Source organism: Euleptes europaea, chromosome 6 (genome assembly GCF_029931775.1).
Source record: "Euleptes europaea isolate rEulEur1 chromosome 6, rEulEur1.hap1, whole genome shotgun sequence".
Classification (NCBI taxonomy): domain Eukaryota; kingdom Metazoa; phylum Chordata; class Lepidosauria; order Squamata; family Sphaerodactylidae; genus Euleptes; species Euleptes europaea.
This window is the reverse complement of record NC_079317.1, coordinates 20,275,526-20,299,401: the sequence shown is the minus strand read 5'-3', so window position 1 is coordinate 20,299,401 and position 23,876 is coordinate 20,275,526. Positions and strand designations below refer to the sequence as shown.

The window sequence follows — 23,876 nt, the reverse complement described above, 5'->3', positions numbered from 1 at the left end:
AAAGAGGCGCTTTTGCATTGTGGGAGGTGGCAAACAGATCTATGTCTGGGAAACCCCATTCTTGAAAAATGGGTAGAATGTAATTCCAGTTCAGGGACCATTCGTGATGAGGGGGAAAAATTCTGCTTAGAGAGTCTGCCGTGATGTTCTGTACTCCTTGGATATGAATAGCTTGTAAGGACACGTTGTGCAGAAGTGCCCAATTCCAAATGTTTACCGCCTCTCTGCATAGGGTAAGGGAAACAGTACCCCCTTGTCTGTTCAGATAAAACATAGCGGTGGTGTTGTCTGTCTGGATGAGCACTGCGCTGTTGTAGAGGATTTCTGCAAAAGACAGAAGAGCATAACGAACCGCTCGCAACTCTAAAACGTTAATATGTAGAGACAGTTCTTGAGAAGACCACAACCCTTGTGTAAACATCCCCTGACAGTGGGCTCCCCAACCTACTAATGAAGCATCAGAGGTAAGTATCACATCAGGGGTAAAAACTCCAAAAGAAACACCGGATGTCAAATTCTGCATTCGGGACCACCACCCCAGGGTACGTAATACTGACCTGGGGAGTGAGAACTTAGTGTGTTGAGACTGAATTAATGGTTTAAACGCTCGGACAAACCAATTCTGAAGGGGCCTCATGTGTAACCGGGCAGTCGTAATAACTGCCGTAGTCGATGCCATCAGTCCTAAAAGCGTTTGAATAAGCAAGGCCGACTGATGTCTCTTTCTCAAGAACAATTTGACCAAGCCAACTAATTTGTTAGCCCTGTCAGCAGGTAAAACAGCTTTACCCAGAGTAGAGTTCAATGAAGTACCAATGAACCTAGCTGTTTGAGACGGGGTAAGGACAGACTTTTTAAAATTAATTATGAGGCCCAGAGAGTTCAGACAACTTAAGATGAGGTCCCTTTGGCTAACCAACTGTTCCATTGACGGGGCTGTAACCAACCAATCGTCCAGGTAAGGAAAAATAACACAACCTTTGGTACGTAGGTGAGCAACTACCACGGCCATACATTTGGTGAAAACACGGGGAGCTGTAGATAACCCAAAGGGCAAAACAGCGTATTGAAAAACTCTGCCTCCCACCACAAATCTGAGGTACTTACGGTGGGACTCCTGAATAGAAATATGAAAATACGCATCTTTTAAATCAATAACCATATACCACCATCCAACTTTTAATAACTGTAAAACATTATGAACAGTCAGCATGTTGAACTTTTTGTATTGTAAACATTTGTTAAAACATTTCAAATCCAGAATGGGGCGTAAACCTCCATCTTTTTTGTAAACTACAAACAACCGAGAGTAAAAACCTCTGAAGGAAGACAAAACAGGTTGAACAGCACCTTTGTCAATTAACTCTTTTAAAGCAATCTGAAGGGCCGGAGTTAACTCAGGACCACTGCCAAGTGGAGGATAACTCAAACATGGTAAAAATTGAAACTCTAAAGAGTAACCGTATAAAACAAGGTGCAAGACCCAATTGTCAGAAGTAACGTCTGACCAAGCAGAGAAAAAGGAGGCTAAACGGTTGCCAAACATACAGGGAACATTGTCCCCATTCTGAAACAGTCAGAAAGATGGTTTGGGGCCCTGTCCCCTTGGAGACTGAGACCGTGGGGCAGAAGGCCTGGATCTTGGAAACCTTCGCCTGTTTTGATGCTGAAAAGACTGGAAACCTCGTTGCTGGCCATAGGGAATAAGTGGCTGGGGAGGCGGTCTTTGAAATCTCGGATGGTACGAGGCACCTCTGTAATTGTAGCGTGGTCTAGAAAAGTTGCCAGGAACTTGCACGGAAACCCCCATATACCTGGCATCTTGTTTCTCCTTCTTCAGTTGGCTAAGAGTGTCATTAGTAACAGCTGCAAATAAACCTTTGCCATCAAAAGGCAAATCTTCGATGGTGCTTCTCACATCATGGGACAAAGCAGTAGACCGGAGCCAAGCAAATCTGCGCAAGGAGATTGAAGCCGCCATGCCTCTGGCAGCCGATTCTGAGGCATGTCTACCAGCATTCATCTGGTGTCTTGCTAATTGAGTTCCTTCAGAAATCACTATTTTAGCTAACGACCTTTGTTCGTCGGGTAAATCTCCCAGGTAAGTAGCCATTTTTTCCCACAGGAATAGATGGTAAGCAGACATTATTGCTTGATAATTCCCAATACGGAATCCGAGAGCATCAGCAGAGTATGTCTTTCTACTCAGAACATCAATACGCTTACTATCTTTGTCAGAAGGTGAGGAGTGGTTGCCCAGGCGCTTGTTCTGAGACTCGGCCACAATCACCGATGAAGGAGCTGGGTGCGAAAACAAAAACTCACATCCCGAGGGCAGAACCCTATACATACTGTCCACCTTCCTAGATGTTGATGGTGTGGTGGAAGGATTCTCCCAGACCTTTTTCGCAACGTCCATAAAGTCCTCAAGGACTGGGAAAGCTGTAGAAGTGGAAGCTTGAGCAAACAGGGGGGATAAAAATTTTTCTTTTGGTTTAGGGGCCAGTGACTTAGCATCAAGTCCTAAAGCTTTAGCTGCTCTAGACATTTGCTCTGAAAAGTTAGTTATTTCCTCACCAGAGGGACCAGGTAAATGATCGCCAGAGGCTAGATCTGATGCAGGTTCCAAAATTTCTTCCAACCCCAGTTCAGAGCGGACCGATTGTGAATCTTGTTCTGATTCAGAAAAGCCCAAGGTCAAGTGCTGATCCATTAGAGGTAAGTTCTCTTGTGGAATTACAGGTTGCGCCTGGTCAGCAGTCCAGGATGACCCCTGAGGTGGTTGAAACTGAGGGCCCCAAGGTGGGTAGGGGAAACTTTGCCAAGGGGCTGTCTGGAGCGGTCCATACCATTGGGGAGGCCACCACTGAGGCATTACAGGGGGTACTACTTGTTTCTGAGACCCCACAAAACCTGAATCAGGCACTGGCTGATCACTGGGAAGAGTTTGACTAGAATCACGAATCTCCTTCAGGAATAGTTCAGGGAGATCAACCTCTGAATCCGACGATTCTTTCTCAAAATGAGGGGAGGGGGTACGAAGAGGAGGGGGAGTATGCCCGTCATCCCTCACAAACGGATCCGGAGGGGCTTTGGAACCGGAGGCTTTCGGTTCCTTTGACTTTTTACTTAGGTGCTTTGTCTTTGCTCGTGCTTTTTTCGGAGGCGGTTCCGAAGCACTCCTGCCTTTCCCTGATGGAACCGGAGATCGGGGGCGGGGCTTGGATGCGGACGCTGCTGTCGGATCCGAACGGACGGAACCGACCGACTCCGATCGTGTCACATGGTCTCGCTCGGCCGATGACTTCGAGGCCGGCAACTGAGAACCAGACAATACTTTTTCATAAAGCCAGGCTTTGAGACGGGAAGCCCTGTCAGCGCGGGCCTTCGGAGTGAATTGCAGGCAGATCTTACAGGCCGTAACAATATGGGACTCACCCAGGCAAAAAACGCAAAGGGAATGTTCGTCCGTTTTGGTCATTTTGGTGTCGCATTGCAGACACTTCTTGAATAAAGCTGCCTGTGCCATAATTATTAACAATTTCTCGTTTCAGACGGAGTAACGGGAAACTGCAAGAAGAACGTCCTTTCTCTTCGGCGGCAAAGAACGAACTGGGTGGGGGGGGGCGCCGTTACGCCACGTCATAGGGCGGGAAGGCGGACGCATGCGCAGTGGCGTACGGCGCCCCCTATCGATCTAAAAGAAGCTAGAAGAATCCTTTCCGAGGCTGGCCTGCGCAAGCGCAGATCCCAATGTGGGACTGCACAGAAGACCGCAGACGAACTTGTTTTCCTGATCTGTATCATTATGGGGTTAAGGTCTGGAGCAGAAACGGCTTTGGTAGCCTCACAAAATAATGGATGCGAATGAGAGAATATGATCCGGCTAATTCTTCTATATCTCAGTGGATTTTCAAAGACTAGATCTATCAGTTTTTTCTAGACCATCTTAAACATCAGGGTATTACTGCCATATGTATAATCATTCAGTTTCTCTCTGATGGGGCGTATGTAGTGGTGTTAGCTACTACAAGATGCAACTATGTGGTACTGACCCTCCCCACAGTGTTCACTTAATGCTGTATTCCCTGGGATAACTTGTGGGAGTGGCTTCCTAGAGGCATCTGGTTGGCCACTGTGTGAACAGACTGCTGGACTTGATGGACCTTAGTTTGATCCAGCATAGCCTTTCTTATGTTCTTATGTATGAATCATGTTCCCACCCTTTTTTATATATGCTGGCAGACTGTTCATGGTTTTGCAACCCAGTATGATCAGTAAGGCCCTGACCTGGATGGCCCAGGTTAGCCTGATCTTGTCAGATCTCAGAAGCTAAGCAGGGTCAGCCCTGGCTAGTATTTGGATGGGAGACCACCAAGGAATACCAGGGTTGCTGTGCAGAGGAAGGCACTGGCAAACCACCTGTTAGTCTCTTGCCATGAAAACCCCAAAAAGGAGTCGCCATAAGTCGGCTGCGACTTGACGGCACTTTACACACACACACACACAATCAGTAAGAGGATGACACCCAGCACACTTTTCTTTTATCAGAGCCAACCCAAAGCAGCAATGTTCTTAAGACATACCTGGATAGTGGCAATTCCAGACCTTTGTCTGTTGCAGCTAAAATTGTGGCAACTGAAAGACCAACATTTTATCCTGGCATAAGCTTTTGTGTACTTTTCCTGGTTGTATTTGAATTTTACATCAGTGCGTGTCCAAGTGTGATTCCTGTATTTCATGGCCCCTTCTTGACTGCGTTTTTCTCATCTTCCTGCATGAAGCGCCTGCCTATCAGGGATCCACTCATTGCATCCAAAGAGGTGAGCTCTAGTTCACAAATGTTTAGGCTGGAATAAATTTTTTTGTTAACCTTTAAGGTGCCACAAGATGCCTGCTTATATATGAATGGTTTATATCTGAATGGGCAGACGAGGGAAAACCAACTGGAAGAGATGGCTGGTTCCTGGTGTTGTCATTTTTTGGAATTAAACTAAAATTAAATTGAGACAAGATGGAAGTGAAGATGGGCCAGGTCTGTACCATGTTAGGAATGTGGGTTTACATATTCTGTGGAGTACCACACTCATGCTGAAGAATCAAACATGCACCCTAGGATACCCTAGGAGAGCCAGCATGGTGTAGTGGTTTGGAGCAGTAGACTCTGATCTGGAGAACCGGGTTTGATTCCCCACTCCTCCACATGAGCAGCGGAGGCTAATATTTTGAACTAGATTTGTTTCCCCACTCCTACACATGAAGCTAGCTGGGTGACCTTGAGGTAGTCACACTCTCTCAGCCCCACCTACCTCACAGGGTGTCTTGAGGGGAATGGAAGGTGATTGTAAGCCGGTTTGATTCTTCCTTAAGTGGTAGAGAAAGTAGGCATATAAAAACCAACTCTTCTTCTTCTTATACTTCACTCCTAGATGTTCAGGTAGTGACCAGGCATTTAACCATGATAGGCCAGCTTTAACCCTTCATCACTAGATTTTGCCGCTTTTTAGAATAATAATGGATTACATAACTGTGTAGTTTCTTTAAGGCATTCTTCCTTGGTTTCATTGATTTTTGAACTGTTTTATAGTCTGTAGGGTTTCTTTTTCTAAGCCACCTTGAGTCCATTTGGGGAAAAGCAGGGTACAGATGTTATATGGACAGATATGGATGTCTGGTAACTTAAGCAGATTATTGTAATGTGCTCAAAACAGAGCTGACCCTGAAGGCTGTGCGGAAGCCACAATACTGAATTCTCCTGTCCACCTGCTGGGAGCTATTCTGTGCAAAAATGTATTAGATCAACACTTGCTAAACTGCACTGGATTCTGGGTCTGATTCAAGGGGGATTAACCTTGAATGAGAGTGAAGGTGCTCCCATATGAATCGCCTCACACTACATTAGCCAGTGCTATCTCCCCCCCTCATAATTGTTGGGTAACAGTTGGTTGTGGTGGCCAGGGGTGCCTTTCACCAGCTTCGGTTGATGAGCCAGATGCAGCCTCTACGGTGCATGCCCTGGTAACATCTAGGTTAGATTGTTGCAATGCATTCTAGGTGTGGCAGCCCTTGAAGACTGTTCGTACAGTTGGTACAGAATGCTGTGGCCAGAATGTTGACTGGAAAGAGTCGTAGGAACCATATCATTCCAGTCTTGTTTCATCTACAATGACTCCCAATTTGATTCTGGGTTCAATTCAAGGTGCTGGTATTGACCTTTAAAGTCCATATGAACCTATCCATCCATTCTGCTTATCTTCGGAAGCCCTGATTCAGGTGCCTGCCCTGAGAGGCTAGACAGGTAGCAGACCAAGAAAGCACCTTCTTGGTCACAGAGCCAAACCTTTGAACACCCTCCCCAATCTCTGCTAGCCCTTGCATCGTATATCATTTTAGACAACAGCTAAAGACTGATTATTCAAGCTTGTAGCACCATCTCTTGATTTGGAATACACAGTATTCTCAGCTAATATTTTATTTGTTTAAAATTTGTTGTTGTTTTTTCTTTTTTTACTGTACTGTTTTATATTTGCAGTTTTAATTTACAATCTGTTCAAAACCACTGAGCACCAAAACAGAAAAGTGTCAAGATATTTTAAAATTTAAAAGAAATGAAAAGCCTGGGTCATAAGTAATCCACAGTGACAAAAATTCCGCACAAACAAAAAAATCTGCTGTATGTATTGAGAAACATTGCATATATATGCTTATTTTGCATATGTTAGTCTGCTTCTGCTAATCATAGCGAAGAGCACAGTGCTACACAGAAAACGAATGCTTTGCCCAAACACTGGAAATTGTACCAAATCTCGATTCCAGAGATTTCACACTTTCAAGACAACCTTCATAGCCATAAATCCTTTTATACACTCTGTCAAACCCGCTAGCCAACGTGCCCTCTAGCCCCACCCCCATATTGCCTATAGTTTTGTCATCGGCAGCTTAGAGAAAGATAAATATGGCCTCAGCCTAAGCTTTAAGCTTGGTTAGGTTGGGGAACTTCGAAGATTGGCTCCTTCTTCCCTGAGCTTCCGAGCCTGAGGGAACAACTCGGGGAGCACACAGTCCGCTTGAGGCTTTAAGACAACCTTTGAAGGGCTTTTGCAACTTTCTTCTCTTGCCCGCAACCTGGAAAGTACACATCATTTTAAGGATACAAATCAAAAGCACACCCAAAAGCCAAGATGTTTTTAGACTGTAACAAAAATTAATCTAAGATGACGGCTTTGACTGAGCTCTCTACAAGATAGATACTCCTACCCACAGTGATGTTAGTGGGGCTTTCTCTCCACTGTGATCCAAATGAATGGGCTTTCAGTATTATGATGGGCAAAAAATACTACTGCTTACCTCCCCGCTCCCCTGAAACATTTGTCCCAAGGTTAAATTTTAAAACCAGGTTGTGGTGTTAACATTGGGTGCTTACGGCGAAGGGAAAAATAATAAAAGGTAGTAGACACAAATTAATCAAGTTTTACTTTTAATAATTTTTCTTAGTCAAAAGTGTAGCTTCGAAAATTTCTAGCTATTTGTGAAAATCTGAAAGAAAGCGGAGGAGCGACCTCACTTTGAATAACGTGGTTTAAAGCTTTGGGCTGGCAGATCCATTTCCAACCTCTTCATCACCATCTAAAGTGTTGGAAAATAAACAGTGCCATTTTTTTAAAAAAATCAGCTTTTTAAAAATTAAGTGGAGCGTGTACTGTAGTTATGCACTTTGATTCAGGAGGAGGGGGAGAAAACACTGAAAAGCTCTTGTACAGTAAACAAAAAAAAACCATAAAATAAATCAAAATCCATAGGAACCACTGTAATTAGAATTCTTATCAACAGCTGAAATCTAATGAAAATAAGGTTGCCACCTTACCTTTTCAAGGGATGGTTATTCCTGGCTCTACACAGACTAAGAATCTCCCCTTTGCAATTTTTTTTATCCACTCTTTGTGGCACTCTGTTCTCTGCTTACACAAAATAGTCAGAACTAGCCTCTTGCCCTCTCCTTTGGCAAGACGCAGAAAACAAACTTCACATTTCAGAAGTCAGAGCACACAGAATGGAAAGACAGCTAATAGAGCTGACCTCTTCTCCCCAGGCATAAAAAGAACACCCTTCCCCAATAAAGAGCCACAAAATCTTCCAAAGGTCTCTCCTTCTTCCCTCCACCTTCAAAAGCAAGATGGCAATCTTAATAGGAAAGGGGATGCTAAATCTTTTAAATAACTTAAAAATCTTTGTTTATTACAAAGCAGCAAAAAACAAACAAAACCCCATTTTCTTCTGCAGAAAGAAATGTTAGGAAACACACCAATGTAAATCATTGTTTGAAAGTGGGGGGAGAAACACCTGCAAGTTGTCAATTTCACAAGGAAGTCAAAACTGCTTTAAGGGCTATTCTTTAACCTCATCAGTACTGTCTGAAGAAGATTCTTTGGCATCTTCAGCATCTCCGTTGCCTTCCTCTTGATTTAGATTTTCACTTTCCAATTTGGTCCCGTTAAGCAAAGCACTGTCACCATTCACAAAGCCATTCTCCGCAACTTCCGCGCCAATCGTTTCTTCAATCTTTAAGTCCTCTTGCTCCTCCGTTTCTTCCTCCAAGTTTCTCAAGACAATCGGGAGCCTTGAATCTGCTACAGTGTTCTCTAGCAAGGCAATATTACTTTCTTCATATTTGGGAAGGAGAGCCCCTTCCGACATTTGTTTGCTGTAGTACTCTCTGTTGGCGGTTGCACTCTTCACCGCCTTCTCCAAAATTTCTTTCTCGCCTAAACGCAATTTAATAGCCATTGTCGCATGACAGGTAAGGTCATGTGTTTCCAAAAAGGATTTGTCTTCCTAGAAGGTAGAGGAGGCAAAAGGAAAAAAAAAAAGATTTACCAAAATCTAAGCAAGGGTTTGGCTTAAAGTTGTAAACAATATCTATACCGCTAGGTTTAATCATGTCTGACACCCTTTTACACAGCACTTGACAGGGTACTACCCCAAGATCATGCAGTTTAAAGTGTGACAGATCTGAGGGAAAGGGAAGGTAGGAATAGAAACTGCAAAGGGATAAACGTGAGCAAATTCAGTTACATTATACACTTAGGACTTCTTGCAGCCAGGAATGAATACTGGAGCACTGAGTTAAGGTGAGTTACTCCACTGAATAAAGCAGATTTTGAAGAAAGACAGCACCACCTCAGTTTTCTGAAAGGAACTTCCAGGCAAAAGGAAAAATGTGCAGTTTCGTGTACAGGGCAGAGAGCCAGAGTGGTGCTAGGGTTAAGAGTGGTGGACTCTAATATGGTGAACCAGGTTGGTTTCCCCACTCCTCCACATGAAGCCAGATGGGTGACCTTGGGCCAGTCACAGCTCTCTCAGAACTCTCTCAGCCCAGCCTACCTCACAAGGTGCCTGTTGTGGGGAGAGGAAAGGAATGTTGATTGTAAGCCACTTTGAGACTCCTTAAGGTAGAGAAAAGTGGGGTATAAAAACCTGCTCCTCTCCTCCTTTTACACTGAGCCAGTAACATTTAGCATGAGACTTTCATTACTATTTACTTCATATATACCCCACCTCTCTCTCAAATGGGAACCCAAAATGACTTACATTGTTCTCTCCTCTATTTTATCCTCAAAATCTTATGAGGTAGGTAATATGAGTGTGACTGGGCCAGTATCAACCAGCAAGCTTCCATGGTAGAGAGGGGATTTGAACCTGGATCTCCCAGGTTCTAGTCTGGCACTCTAACCACTACACCACACTGGCTCTCGCATAACCTTTTACGGAGCCTAGGAGTCAATGAGGTTTAGACCTTCATGGAAGGGAGACACCATCTTTAGAAATTTTCAGAAGATGCTGCATGGCCATTTTATTTGCTAGGGCTTTTAATGGGGTACAGAATGCAGGCATCTTTTTGAGGGAGGGAGTTAGCTGGGTTTTTTTTCCAAGTTTTAAACTATGATATGTTTAATTGTGATTTGTAAGCCAGTTGAAGTCTAAAGGAAAGGCATGGTGTAAATATTTTAGAAGAAGAGTTGGTTTTTTTATATGCCGATTTTCTCTACCTTTTAAGGAGAATCAAACTGGCTTACAATCACTTTCCCTTCCTCATCCCACAACAGACAGCTTATGAGGTAGGTGAGGCTGAGAGAGCTCTAAGAGAACTGTGACTAGCCCAAGGTCACCCAGCTGGCTTCATGTGGAGGAGCGGGGAATCAAACCCGGTTCTCCAGATTAGAGTCCACCGCTCTTAACCACTCAATAGAAAATAAATAGAAATATCTGTCCCCTCCAACTCCTCACTTTACAAGAAGCTGCTTGCATTGCATAAGAAACCACTTCCAAAATGCCCAAGTTTCAAGATAAAAGTGACTGCCAGGAAGAAATCCTCAGAAGCCTCAAAGTGCATACTGTGGAGCAAGCCCCAATTCTGACATGGATCCATTTTCTGAATCAAAGTGTTTCAGGAAAAAAACAATAGTACAACTGCAAAGCAGAAACGTTGACTACACTAATTATTTCTCAAAGAAAGGTGCCATAGGAAGGGAAAGGCCTTTAATAGGTAACCATTTCAGCTAGGCTGGGGGGTTAGGCCAAACTAACTGTGAAGTTAGGGGAAAGAGCATGCTCATAAAAGCCTTACTGCAATAGTGGTCTTGTAGGTTTTCAACAGAAGAGATGCCCGGGCTTCAAGGAATGTCCAAAGTTTCACCTCATTGTCCCAGCTCACAGGAAATTCAGAATTTCCAAGGGTGAAAATTCTGTCAATTGCATGTTCCCCTATTAAATGTTCTTTCAGCTCATCTGCAAGAAAGGAAGAATGTTCAGCACTTTCCCTAAATATCGCAACCAAAGCAAAGAAATTTTCACCATGAATAATGAGATTTTGCAGAGCTGCTCCTTTCTCTACCACTAAAGGAAGAATCAAACCAGCTTACAATCACCTTCCCTTCCCCTCCCCACAACAGACACCCTGTGAGGAACGTGGGGCTGAGAGAGCATGACTAGCCCAAGGTCACCCAGCTGGTTTCGTGTGTAGGAGTGGGTAAACCAACCCAGGTCATCAGATTAACGTCTGCCGCTCATGTGGAGGAGGGGGAAATCAAACCCAGTTCTCCAGATTAGAGTCCACTGCTCCAAACCACCGCTTTTAACCACTACACCACGCTGGCTCTCTAATGGGGCAATAACGTCCCCCCAGGCTGTTTCAGACTGGGAAAACGGCGGTGGGGGGGGAATGAAACTCCTCCTTTCCAACACCATGGTCCCAATCCAAATCAGGGCCCTGGAGCACTTCAGAATTGAGTTCCCACAGGGAACTCACAGCTGCTGTATGATTTCAAGTCCCTGTGATAGTCATATGTTATATGTAAAAGTGTAGTTTGGGCATCTCTTGGGTGTCCCAAGTAATTGTGCAAAGGACTACAGCCTAAGGAAGCTTCATCCTTCAACATAAACATCTTAACAAAGCTTATTCACTTTTCTTTACACTCTACAACCTTCCCCAGCATAGCACCACCAGGTCTTTGGGGGACTAGAAAGAAAGGAAAACAGACTATATCTTGGTTTTCAAACTATAAAGCATTTGCATATTGCCTCCTGTCAAGCAGGGAGGGAAACCTTCAGACAGGTCTTGTTCTTTGACAACAACGACCAGCCAAGCTGTCTGTGGTCTGATGGGCTGAAAAAAAAAGTACGGGCCAGCAACTCATTGGACTTATTTGCAAGGCTGAGCTTTCCCCCACCCTTCATTCCATTTCACAGTTTTAACCTGGACACAACAAAACAGACTTAAAATTTTTGTTTGGTTTTTACCTTCAGTCATGCTGAACACTCTCAGGAAAGCCAAAAGCTGGGCAGAGATTGGAGGCTCAGTCGAATGCAGTGCAAACACACTGGAGCTAACAAAAACGGTGAGTGAGAAGTAAGTCTCTGGTATTGTGAAAATTACTCAAAAATGAAATCCCTTAACCTTATAGTAAAATTGGTTGTTAAGCATTCACCTGAAGGTACTCCCCAGCCTTGTCAATACAGAAGCTGAATAGTTTATCTTTCTCATAAGCAATTAAAAACTTGTTGTTATTTTATATATGTAAAATTGTCTCAAATCTGGATTCTAAACTTCTAAATGTGAACAATGGCATACCAATTACAGTAACAGTTAAAATAAAATTAATAATGACTTTTCAACTATGTATAACCTGCACTGGCAAGCCAATGCAAGCTTACAAAACACAGGACATTGTGTGTGTGTGTGTGTGGTGTGTAACATAAATAAATATTCTGCCCTTCAAGGGCAGAAATGCGGGATATAAGTTTTGTAAAATAATCAATCAATCAATAAAAAGAAGATGGAAACTCAAAATGACCTAGGTAAATAAGTATTCATGTGGTGCAAAAAGCTTACAAAAGATAGCACCAGGCAAACAGATGGCAGGAACACATTCCATGACTGGGGTGCCATAAACAGAAAAGCTCTGCTCTCGTTATTGTTCTTCTCATCTCCGTTAATGGAAGCAGACAGAGCAGGGTTTCAGAGGAAGATCTCAACTGATGGGCCAATGTGCATGTGGTCCTTCAGATCAAAGCTTCTTAAGCTGTGGGTCACAACATGGGGGTCGCTTTTTTTTTTAATTTAAAAATAAATTTCTTTATGATTTATTATCAGTAAATCTTTGATTCGTATATCTATTTTTTATACCTATATACCCGGGACCGCGTAAAAATTTCTCAGGCGGAAAAGGGTCACGGGTGGGAAAAGTTTAAGAAGCCCTGCTTTAGATATCCCAGCTTCAAGCTTTTAAAGGCTTTCCAAGGTAGTAAATGGCACTATGGTGAGGGGCTGTGGCTTCGTGGTAGAGCATCTGCATTGCATGCAGACAGTCCCCAGGTTCAAGCCACAGCATCTCCCGTTCAAAGGATCATGTAGCGAGTGATGTGAAAAGACTGCTGGCTTGAGACACCGGACAGCTGCTGCCAGAGGAGACGATACTGACCTTGATAGAGCAAGGGTCTGATTCAGTATAAGGCAGCTTCATGTGTATGAATTGGGCTCAGAAGTGAATATGCAGCCAGTGTAGTGGTCCTAGACAGACATAATATAATCTTTATCATTAGTGCCAATCAGCAACCGGGCTGCTGCATTTTGCACTAATTGAAGCTTCAGAACAGGTTGGAAGGAACTCCCATGCAGAGCACGTTGCAGCAATCTAACCTAGGGGTGATCACAACATGGGTAACAATGGCCAAATCTTGCTTTTCATTAGAAGAACACGTCTTTTAAGCTAGTAAAATGATGAACAACCAAAAAATAGTTCAAAACTGTTAACAATGAGTTTGAACATATGCTTTAAACATGAAGGATGCTAGAAGCCATTATAGGTCACAAAGACCACCAAAGCAGTTTTATGGTGGGCGGACAAAAATAGCCAAATGGCTTTTTCATCCCCCAGAGATAAAGAATTCTGAAGTTGTCGGTAAACACATTTCACTGGAATTATTTATTGTAAATATATATATGAGGGAAATATTAACTGTACCTACATTACTAAAGAACAGCTATGCTACAATGTTCTACTGGACCTTACGAGCTTGAAATATTTTAAGATAAAAACCACTTCTTTCCGTTTGACTTACGTTGGGATGCCAGCGCGAGCTAAGACCTCTGCCTTCATAGCATACAGCCTGTCACTTTTACTCACTCCAAGCTTTATTTTCACTCTGTCATGCGAATTATTATCAAAGAAAAACCCACTGTGGATCACAAATTCAGCATTTGACCGAGTGCCATAAAAAATGTAAATCTAGGAGGATGAAAAGAGAAGTGAAGGGACAGAAAAATAGCTTAAGATGAACTCTCAGGAATGACACAAATTGCATATCAGACCAAACCCTCCCCACCACCAATCCAACGCTATAGTCCTGCAGAACACAACGCTTGTGAGAGAATACCACTTTTAAATGATGCAAAATGCAAACTTTAACCCTAAGGAAATGCTCTCACTCAAAAGTACTGGCCAAAGCCTCGGTCTACAATTAAGGAACTTCTGATATGTTCAGATTACAGAATCCTCTCTTCGTGTGTGCCTAGAGTTCCTCTCCTGGCTACCTGCAGAAGGACATGCAGCATCAGAAGAGCACCATTCAGGGACATCATAATTCATGCATGTCTGCAAGTCTTTCCCCAAACCCAAGGAGTAGGAGCTAAATCGGAGGTTTCTTGCAAGTGGCTTGCCCTCACAGATCTTGCCAGCCACGGCAGAAACTGCTGTGCAGTTTAATGGATTGTAGCCCATATCCTCCAGGCCCAAGCCAATCATTTTTATGGATCATTTTGCGGAGGTTAAGAAGTGGAAGAGATATGGAACACCGATACCAACTAGTATTCATTTAATACTCTGACCATGTCAGTAAGGGACTGCTGTGATTAGTTCTGAAGAAACAGATCCTGTGTAACTAGTTGGTGTACATGCATGTATGCGTGATCTCAAGAAGTTACTACAATCATATTACCGTGCCTCAATCAGAAATCAATATAAGTCACAATATTGAGCACAAGTTACCCTAAATAAGGTGTTTTTGCTTTTTTAAAAAGCCACTTACAGTACCAGCATTAAGCTCCCTTTTCTCTGCCCTGCTCTCTAAGATCACTGAAGTACATTGCTGGGCAAAGAGAATCACAAAGATCTAACAGCTCATGTATAAGAGTTAGATAACAATAATCAGTGTTACAAACTCTCTGGTGGTATCTTATGATTAATTCTGGATGAGGGAGCTCAATAACCCTCATGAGGGTATGTAAAAGAATACTGTGTGTGTGTGTGTGCGCGCATGCGAGGGGAAGAGATAAGCATAGATAGACAAGGGACAAATTAAGTGGTGTTAGCAGAACACATTAAAAGGGGAGGGATGAGAGTAGCAGATACATGGAAGAGGATTCTTTTCGGATGAAAAAGGAGAGATCATTTGAGGAGGCAGGGATGCAAACTTCAGAAGCCAGTGAAATTTTCTAGGAAATCTAAGAACTCCAGTGAGAAGAGGCATGCTTTGATCTGTCGAGGGAAAGATGAAAAGGAGGTTGCGACCAAGCCCCTGCCACTAACCAACCTCCACCTCGGCTTGAGAGAGCATGGAGAGTTATGGAAACCAAGCTGCACTTCAGAAAGGTGTGTTGGGTCTGAAGAAACAAACTCAACTAGCAAAGGAACAAAATCAGGATGAACAAGGAGAAGGATGTTCTGTAAAGAGCAGCATACGTGGGTGGAGGAGCCCCACTAGAATTTAGACTGTAAAGAAAAGGTTGCATTGGTAAGTAGGGAGTGAAGGAATTCTACCCCAAGCTTTTGCACATGGGTGCCGAAGGCAGAGTTTGAGTTAAAGCAGTTTTGTTTCTGATTGCTCTCCCAACAGATCCAGGTGAATGCCAAAGGCAGAGTTTGAGTTAAAGCAGCTCTGTTTCTGATCGCCCTCCTAACATATCCAGGTGGGTCCAAATTAATTGCATAAGGGCTTCCCACAGAGCCAGCTTCTACCTATTGAAGGGGGCCCCCAGCACATGATCTGTACCTTACGTACCAGCCCTAGCTCCAAGTAATAAAAAGCGGGTGCCTGGATTTTTGTATTGGGGGGGTGCTTCTCCCATATAGGTATCTAAGTGAACAAAGTAAATCTCTTTGGGGGACAAGGATCCATTTCTCTTTTGTTAACCAAAAGTTAAGGGGTCAACACACAGGACTGGACAACACAAGCCTTGGCTAGGGGAGATGAATGCCGGAGGCAGACACTGATGCATGTTAGGAGAAGCTATGCATCCCTTGGCGAATGTGGCCTGACAGCTGAATTTGTTAATGACAACCTTTTTATTTTCTGGACAGGTAAGTGGTAGGCAGTCAGGTAGTAGATGAATGAGAACTAAGTAATGCCAAACTGCAAGATGCTGAACAAATGATGATGCTCAGGTCAGATCTTTTAAGCAATCTCACCTAAGGTACATGTATCTTCCTACCACTCCCACTATCATTCACAGAATAAATTGGTCAGATGGCTCCTGGCAAAAGTGTAAGGCATGCTTTAGATGGAAGCAGACCATTCTTCTTCCTTTGCATTGACAAATGCAGTTTATGTTGGCACTCAGAGAGTGCTATGCTCCCCCACCCATATTCACAGCCCTGATCAATGTGTTTTTTGTAAAAAAAAAAAAAAAAATCTTTGTAAGAAATGTCTCACAGGAACATTTCTAGTACAAGCTAGCAGGACTCATTAAGCTAAATTAAAACTGTTTGCATTTACACGTAGCTAAACACCTCTGCAACACCTCTTTTCTTCAGGGCAGTGAAACACACAATACTTTTCACATACAGAAAATCATCACAAAAAGCATCTGAAGATTACCTGTTCTCCAGGCTTAAAATCTTGGAGTGCTACACATTCACAACGATCATCTTCCAAGTTGTAACCAGTAGTGATCTAGCCAAGGGATAGAAAAAGGGATACAGTTCAAAGTTCATCTTGTTTTTATGAATCTGCTTTAGGAAAGACATTGTAGAGGCCAACTTCTCCTTTAAAGGTTGCAGAAATGGTTTGAAATCAGAAACTTTAAAGGCCAACTTACTCCTCCCTTCTCCATGAAGAAGTTGGTGTCAACAAGCCGCCTTCCTTAAGCCTTCCCTCCCTCATGACCAAACCAGGCAGCGGCTAACAGAGACGGCTTCCCACTCTTGCTTGCTTGTCCTCCCCCAGCGGCTATGCCGCCCTGTGCAAACGGAGAGATATTGCTTCCTTCCACAACTCCGACCCCCAACATCTTCTCCTTCGCTCCCACCTATTTACTCGGGAAAGACAGCCACTAGTGAACACAAGCAAGCATCAGTGGTCACGGCCCAGAAAGTCTCCATGCTCAGAGTTACTGGGTAAGGCAAGAAGAAAAAGCACGACGTATGCTATGAAGTGTTCCCCAGTCGCTGTCTGTCTGAATCGGATCCAAGCAGAGGGAGGTTTAATTATATTTATTCCCTTATTAAGAAGGTACTGTAGGAATTGGCCCTAATCTATGAACAGGAAGCCTCTGTGTTGTGGATTCGGAAGGAAGAAATCTACTTCCTTGAGATAAGGGGGAAGTTCTGAAAGATACCCTCTCAGACTACTACTGCTGCTGGTCCTGAGCTAACCCTGTTGAGTTCCCCGTCACTCCCATTAGGCGCTCCCACAGCACAGCACTGTAAGAACTAGATTCTGCGTCACACCTATCAACTCTCAGTGCATTTTTCGTCTCTTTAAATCAAAAGGAGGAGTGCATAACTGACTCTTTGGGGGATACTCTCTTCGGAGAACTCCAGTTTACTTGCAAATAATCCCTTCATCAGAAACTTGGGTAATTGTTCGTAGATGCTGAAGGGATTTTACTGAGTGAACAGTCACAAGAGGAAGGACTTACCCCCCTTAACTATATATATATTTTTAAAAATCACAAGGACTAAAAGAGGCTCATGCTCACACGAAACCAGCCCTTGCAGCGTGATTTTTATGAAGCTGGAAGGTTCTTCAGTCACATTGACATACCATTAATGAGAACATGGGAATGGACAATTTTCAGACATAGGTTGTGCCTAAATGTGGAAGCTCAAAACCAAACACTGCTATCATGGATAGAGAAAGAGTCCAGTAGCACCTTAGAGACTAACAAAATCACGGAGGCACTGTACGCCTACATTTTAGGCGTTTCAAGGTTGACCTCTGAAATATGGAATGGGTGGTGGCTGGCTTTTGTGGCATGCGTGCCTTTGCCTGTACACTATGTATTTTGAGAAAGTGCATTTCATTCCTCTGTTCCCCATACTGCTGTTTAGAGACATTTGTGAGGTTCAGGTTTTTGGCAGAGAGCTTGTGTCATTTAGTAGCTCTGTGGCTGTGTGCTGTTTCACTTTTACATGTACTGCAGGATCTTTTTAAAAATGTGCTGTTGCTGGGCTGCCGTCTTTGCCAGCAACAGGGATAGGTATTCCATGATGCCCTGTGAAGCTGATATCTCACTGCTGTTGCCTGGGAGACCATGTTGGATTTTTAAAGTTCAATTAACCTGTTCTCTCTCTCTCCCCCCATACACACACACTGGTCCCACACGGGCGGTTTTCCTCCATTTTTGAACACCTGGGAGATCAAACCGGCTAGAGAGAGACCCTAAGCACCTCAACAGAAGTGCCAAGAGCTAGGCCAGATCTAGCAGAAGAGCGGTTGGAAGAGAAGACAAACAGGCAGGGTGGGAGAATCTCACAGCAGGGTGCTCTAAGAAATAAGTAAATCCAAAGAATTAATAGATAATTCTGATTGTAAATACAGATCTCCATTTCCTCACATTCATAACTATATTCCTCGACGTTCATTAAACTCCAGAGAAACATTCCCATCTACATTACGGCAAAGTTACAAGTAACTAATAACCAAGTTAGAACAGACTAATGTGCTAGGGTAGGATAAAACAGAAATTCGGGGAGTGGCTTTTTATTTATCCTGAGACAGCTTAGTGCTGAAATATGAGCTCCATGTTATAATACAATACTGTCCTGGTTTACAACTTCTGACTCTTTCCACAGTTAAATGGTCTAAGGATAGGATTATAAGGATGAGCTAGATTTAAAAACAAAATAGTTTTCAGTCGAGCAGGAGAGCTTCAGGACAATCTTTGTGAACCAGTTAGGTTAAATGGTGCCAGGGCAAACGAGCACAAGCCGCACCGCAGTATGGGGGTGGACTGCGGACTTATCACGAGCCTGTAGGATTTCAAGTCAAGACACGAACAGAGGTGGTTTGCCATTGCCTGCTTCTGTGTGGGTTGAGAGAGTTCTGAGAGAACTGTGACAGGCCCAAGGTCACCCAGCTGGCTTCATGAGGAGGAGTGGGGAATCAAACCTGGTTCTCCAGATTAGAGTCTGCCGCTCTTAACCACTACACTATGCTGGTATACTAGGATCAAATGGGAGAATGGCAGTCACCAGCATGATGTAGGGTTAAGAATGGTGGTTTGGAGTGGTGGACTCTGATCTGGAGAACTTGGTTTGATTCCCCGCTCCTCCACATGAGCGGCGGATGCTAATCTGATGAACTGTATTTGTTTCCCCACTCCTAACATGAAGCCAGCTGGGTGACCTTGGGCGAGTCACAGTTCTCTCCAAACTCTCTCAGCCCCACCTACCTAACAAAGTGCCTGCTGTGGGGAGGGGAAGGGAAGGTGATTGTAAGCTGGTTTGATTCTTCCTTAAGTGGTAGAGAAAGTCGGCATATAAATCCAACTCTTCTTCTTTATGTAATCTGTGATCTTTGCACTAGGGATGAACTAACCCCGTCTGCAAAGAGCTTCCTGAACACAGCAATCTATTTCGGACTCATACCATGCCAGCAGCTTCTCTCCCCCCTCCACTACTTTACCATCAACTGTGTGGACAGAGTTCTGTGCTTGTTTAGCATCCCTGTTTGGAGCATTCCTAAAGAGCCAAGAAGGCTGACAATATTTTTTTGTTCCTCCCTGTGTTTCATTTTAGAATTGTTTACATGGACTGTATTGTTTTTGAGATTGTACTTTGTAAATGTTTAGTTTTTATTCTGAATGTGATTTCAATGGAGTCTTGGAGAAAACAGACTGATATATATTTATGACACCACCACTACCGCTAAACTTTAATCAACAAACATGAAGGGGGAAAGAAAACTTATATTAAACCTAGTAGGAAAAAAAACTATGAAATGTCTGGCATACAAGAATCCACTACATGCAGACAATATTAAATTATTATAACAGAGGTATACTACAGGGAGTTAAATTGCAACTCGCAAGCAGTGTATTTTATTTGAGACTCTGCCTGAGACCCTGGAGAGCCGCTGCCGGTCTGAGTAGACAATACTGACTTTGATGGATCAAGGGTCTGATTCAGTATAAGGCAGCTTCATGTGTTCATTGCAACTCAACACTTTATTGCAGGCTCCTGCTCTTCAGCTAGTGTCAAATTCAAAATGATCAATGAATTAAAGACATGCATGGCACATGTTTGTCATCCTCTACTGCCTGAAAACTCCCAGACGTGTGCCTTTCAAACTTCTGAACATTAAAAAAACACTGCTTTTATAATAACTTGGAAGCAAGACACTTGAGTGAGGATTAACACATTTCAATGATAAATATTTCAGAATTTATACCATGGCACTGAATGCCACAATTTAACACACAGAGACACCCCATCCTCATATCAATAGAACCCCTTTTCTTGTGTGTGTTTTGTAGAACTCTGCATCAGTGAAAAAGACCAGGGATGTAATACAGACCCCTGTAATTTCAGAATAAAACAATGGTGTCAAGTTTGTGGAATCAAATGATCCACCTCAAGCTGAGGGAGGGCAAGAAAGCCCCATTTCCCCAATAAAACAGAAAGCGGGTTGCTTCTTTTCTTCAGCTACATTCTTTAACAACACCAGCTGATAAATATGGTGGACCTGCTATAGAAGTCTAACCCCTGAGGTTCAGTCCCTCAAAGCTTAACACTGTTTTATTGGGGTCTTTTGTTTGGCCAGTGCTGGATGACGCTCCCTGCCCAGTAGGGCTCTACACCCCTGACAGTCTCCAATTTGACTGTCAAGTCACAATGCTGCGAAGGAGTAACACTGAGAAATGCACGAAGACAGGATTCTTGACAGAGTTCTTAGAGCCAGGATGATCTAATTAGTAGTGTCAGAAGCAAGAAAAAGCAGGATGGACATAGTTCCAACTAAAACCAAAAGAGCCTTTTATTATTTAGCTTGTGGGAGGGGGAAAAAAAAGGCCCGTGGGGCAGAGCAAGAATAGAGATGCATTATAGATGACTGACTGGAGAAACATCTCGGCACCATCTCAGCAGACTTCAGAGTAGATAACGCCTCCTGCCTTCCAGTTTTGAGGCAGCAAGTCAGGATTTTCTGGGCCATCAACATGAAAAAGCATGGCCAAAATGGGGCTCCTACACTTATTTATTACAATATTTATATTCCACCTTTCTTTTGTGGCTCAAGATGGATTTACACGTCACTTAAAACATTACAACTTAAAACCAACAGAATAAAGCCCCAGATAGAAGAAGAGTTTTAAGCAGAATCAAACCGACTTAGAAGAGTTGGTTTTTATATGCTGAATTTCTCTACCACTTAAGGAAGAGTCAAACTGGTTTACAATCACCTTCCCTTCCCCCTGTGAGGTAGGTGGGGCTGAGAGAGCTCTAAGAGAGCTGTAACTAGCCCAAGGTCACCCAGCTGACTTCATGTGTAGGAGTAGGGAAACCAACCCAGTTCACCAGATTAGAGTCCACCACCCATGTGGAGGAGTGGGGAATCAAACCCAGTTCTCCAGATTAGAGTCTACAGCTCCAAACCACCACTCTTAATCACTACACCACGCTTACAATCTCCTTCCCTTCCTCTCCTCACAACAGATACCGCTCTTGCCCCCCCCCCAAATAAATTCTTACACTTTATACCTCATTAAAAGCCCTGGGGAATAAAATGGACTTGTACCCATTGATGATCTGATTTAATCAGATTAGTGGAAGCTACTTGAGAGCTGATGCAGTATGATGGGTCAGTGAGAGAGCCAGGAGGTCCCCAGTTCAGATATCACACAATCAGCCACAAATCACTAGACAGTCTCAGGCAAGCTGCTATCTGTCAACTACCTTCACTCCACCCTATGGGTCATAGAGGGATAATTCCAGACCCCTGCCCAGCTCAGTCTGAGCTCATGGGATCTTGGGAGATAAACTGAATCAGCCATGGTTAGTACCTGGATGGGAGATCACTCAACTGGGGCTGCTAAGCAGAGGAAGCAACAACAAGCCACCTCTGCTCGTCTCTTGCCTTGAAAACCCCATGGATGGGGTCGACACGAGTAGACTGTGACTTCTTACAGAACTAGTGTGCTGGACAATGTATGCCAAGTGCTTCAAAATTCTACATGCGAGCCACTATTACTTCTGACTAAGCAATCAGGACTGCAAGGCAACAAGACAGAAAATGTTATTTCTGTAAATATTGTTCTCACCTCTATGGAAGCAAATCTATTCAAAGACTGGTAGAAAGAAGCACAATTCTTGGCAGCCATCTCTTACCCAGACTGGCAATATTTACACTTTTTTAAAAAACACAGAAACAAAAACCTACCTTGGGTTAGGACTAATTTAGATATGAAGACACATTTTATACTTTTAATGTCTACTCCAACCATCAGGGTTACACGGGGGGAAATGGACTCAGTCAAGTTTTAGTCAAGCACACAGTGAACATTAAGAACTAAAAAAGAGTCCTGCTGGATTAGATGAGTGGTCCATCTAGTCCAGCATCCGGTCCCACACAGTTCCTCTGCAGAGCCAACAGCAGGGTTTAGAGGCTAAGACCTTCCCCGGTTAGAGGCTGAACTGTACAGGATTACCACCATTCTGATGAAATATAAGGGTGGTGACTTCCTTACAGTTCCAGTGGAGATCCATTTAATGATTTCAGAGGAGGATCGCTATGTTTGGTAAAGTTCTATTTTTATTCTGTTCCGACCTAAGAGCAAACCTTGGTTTGCTGTTGTTTGACTGAATCTTAAAGGATACTGGCAAGATAATTTAGTTACTTCTATGTCTGTAGCAAACAATATTTTGTATGGTTTGCACATTCCTTGTTAAAGACTCTAAGCAATGGCTTAATCCTGATTTGCATGGAAAGTGCCAAGCACAGTTTTTCTGGCTTATACATAAAGAAACTACTGTGCTACGCATAATGGGGGAGAGACAGAAACAGAGTTCACACCAATCAAGATTTTAGCTTCCTTCAAGGCTTGTTCACATAGCAGCAGCCCATGGTTTGGCTACTACAGCTGAATTAGGCCACTGCCTTGGACTTTTGGTATTATACAAAATTAATATTTCATAACATTTACACCTTTTACTGAAGTAGCAAGAACATGATAACATCAATTCAAGACTGAAATGGACAAGTGACATTTCTGTAACGCTCAACCTTTTAATGATGTGTGAAGTAACAAACTATAGTGGGTTGGATCCCAGACATCCTTGCTGCTGGGTGCAAGAAACCTTGTGCTGAAAGTTGACGCTCCAGTGTTACAACCTGAATAAGAGGCAATTTTTATCATTTCCTCTTCCTCACGGTACCTGTCTGTTTCCTAGGGCTTTCAGTCCATGCACGTCATCCAAGCCCCTGCTATGACTTCTTCAGCACTCAGAGGCAGCTGCTGGGTGGGATAGATGCACCTCTAGCTGCATCTTCGACCGGCACTGCATAGGATCTAACTCAATCTATTTTTCAGAGTCCACTGTAACATAATTGATACCAGAAGATTTCCAAATTTGAGAGTCATGAATTTTAATTTACTGCACTTGTCTGGGAGTCCTATATGTTCAAAATCCTAATGATAAAGGCTTAGAGTTATCAGGGTCCCATTGAGCTGAGATGAGAAGATTTCGGACTTTTATCAAACTGGTATAAGGATAACAAAACATTTGTGTATCATGTATTTTAATGTAATACAAACTATGTTATGGCATACATATACTTTTTCATAGACTGCTTCCCTGGGGGTTTTTTTAAGACTGGGGTGAGTGATAGTTTCATTTCCAGAAACTGTTCTATTCTTATAAAAAGGTAAAGGTCCCCTGTGCAAGCACCAGATCATTCCTGACCCATGGGGTGACATCACATCCCGACGTTTCCAAGGCAGACTTTTTTTGCAGGGGGGGGTGTTCCAGTGCCTTCCCTCGTCATCTTCCCTTTACCCCCAGCAAGCTGGGTACTCATTTCACCACCCTCGGAAGGATGGAAGGCTGAGTCAACCTTGAGCCGGCTACCTGAAACCAACTTACATCGGGATCGAACTCAGGTCG

At 43.4% G+C, this 23,876-nt stretch overlaps 1 protein-coding gene across 2 annotated transcripts in view; it reads right to left on the bottom strand.

The window, feature by feature from the left end:
- Positions 1–7,464: 7,464 nt before the first annotated feature.
- Positions 7,465–23,876, bottom strand: part of SETD3 (SET domain containing 3, actin N3(tau)-histidine methyltransferase) — a 56,854-nt gene continuing 40,442 nt past the window's right edge. For both annotated transcript variants that reach the window (XM_056851311.1, XM_056851310.1), the window contains exons 9-13: positions 16,372–16,446; positions 13,618–13,784; positions 11,797–11,882; positions 10,625–10,785; positions 7,465–8,832 (exon numbers count right to left, since the gene is read on the bottom strand). In XM_056851311.1, the coding sequence (XP_056707289.1) occupies positions 8,386–8,832; positions 10,625–10,785; positions 11,797–11,882; positions 13,618–13,784; positions 16,372–16,446 (936 nt within the window). In that variant the 3' untranslated portion in view covers positions 7,465–8,385. The remainder of the gene's footprint in view (positions 8,833–10,624; positions 10,786–11,796; positions 11,883–13,617; positions 13,785–16,371; positions 16,447–23,876) is intronic.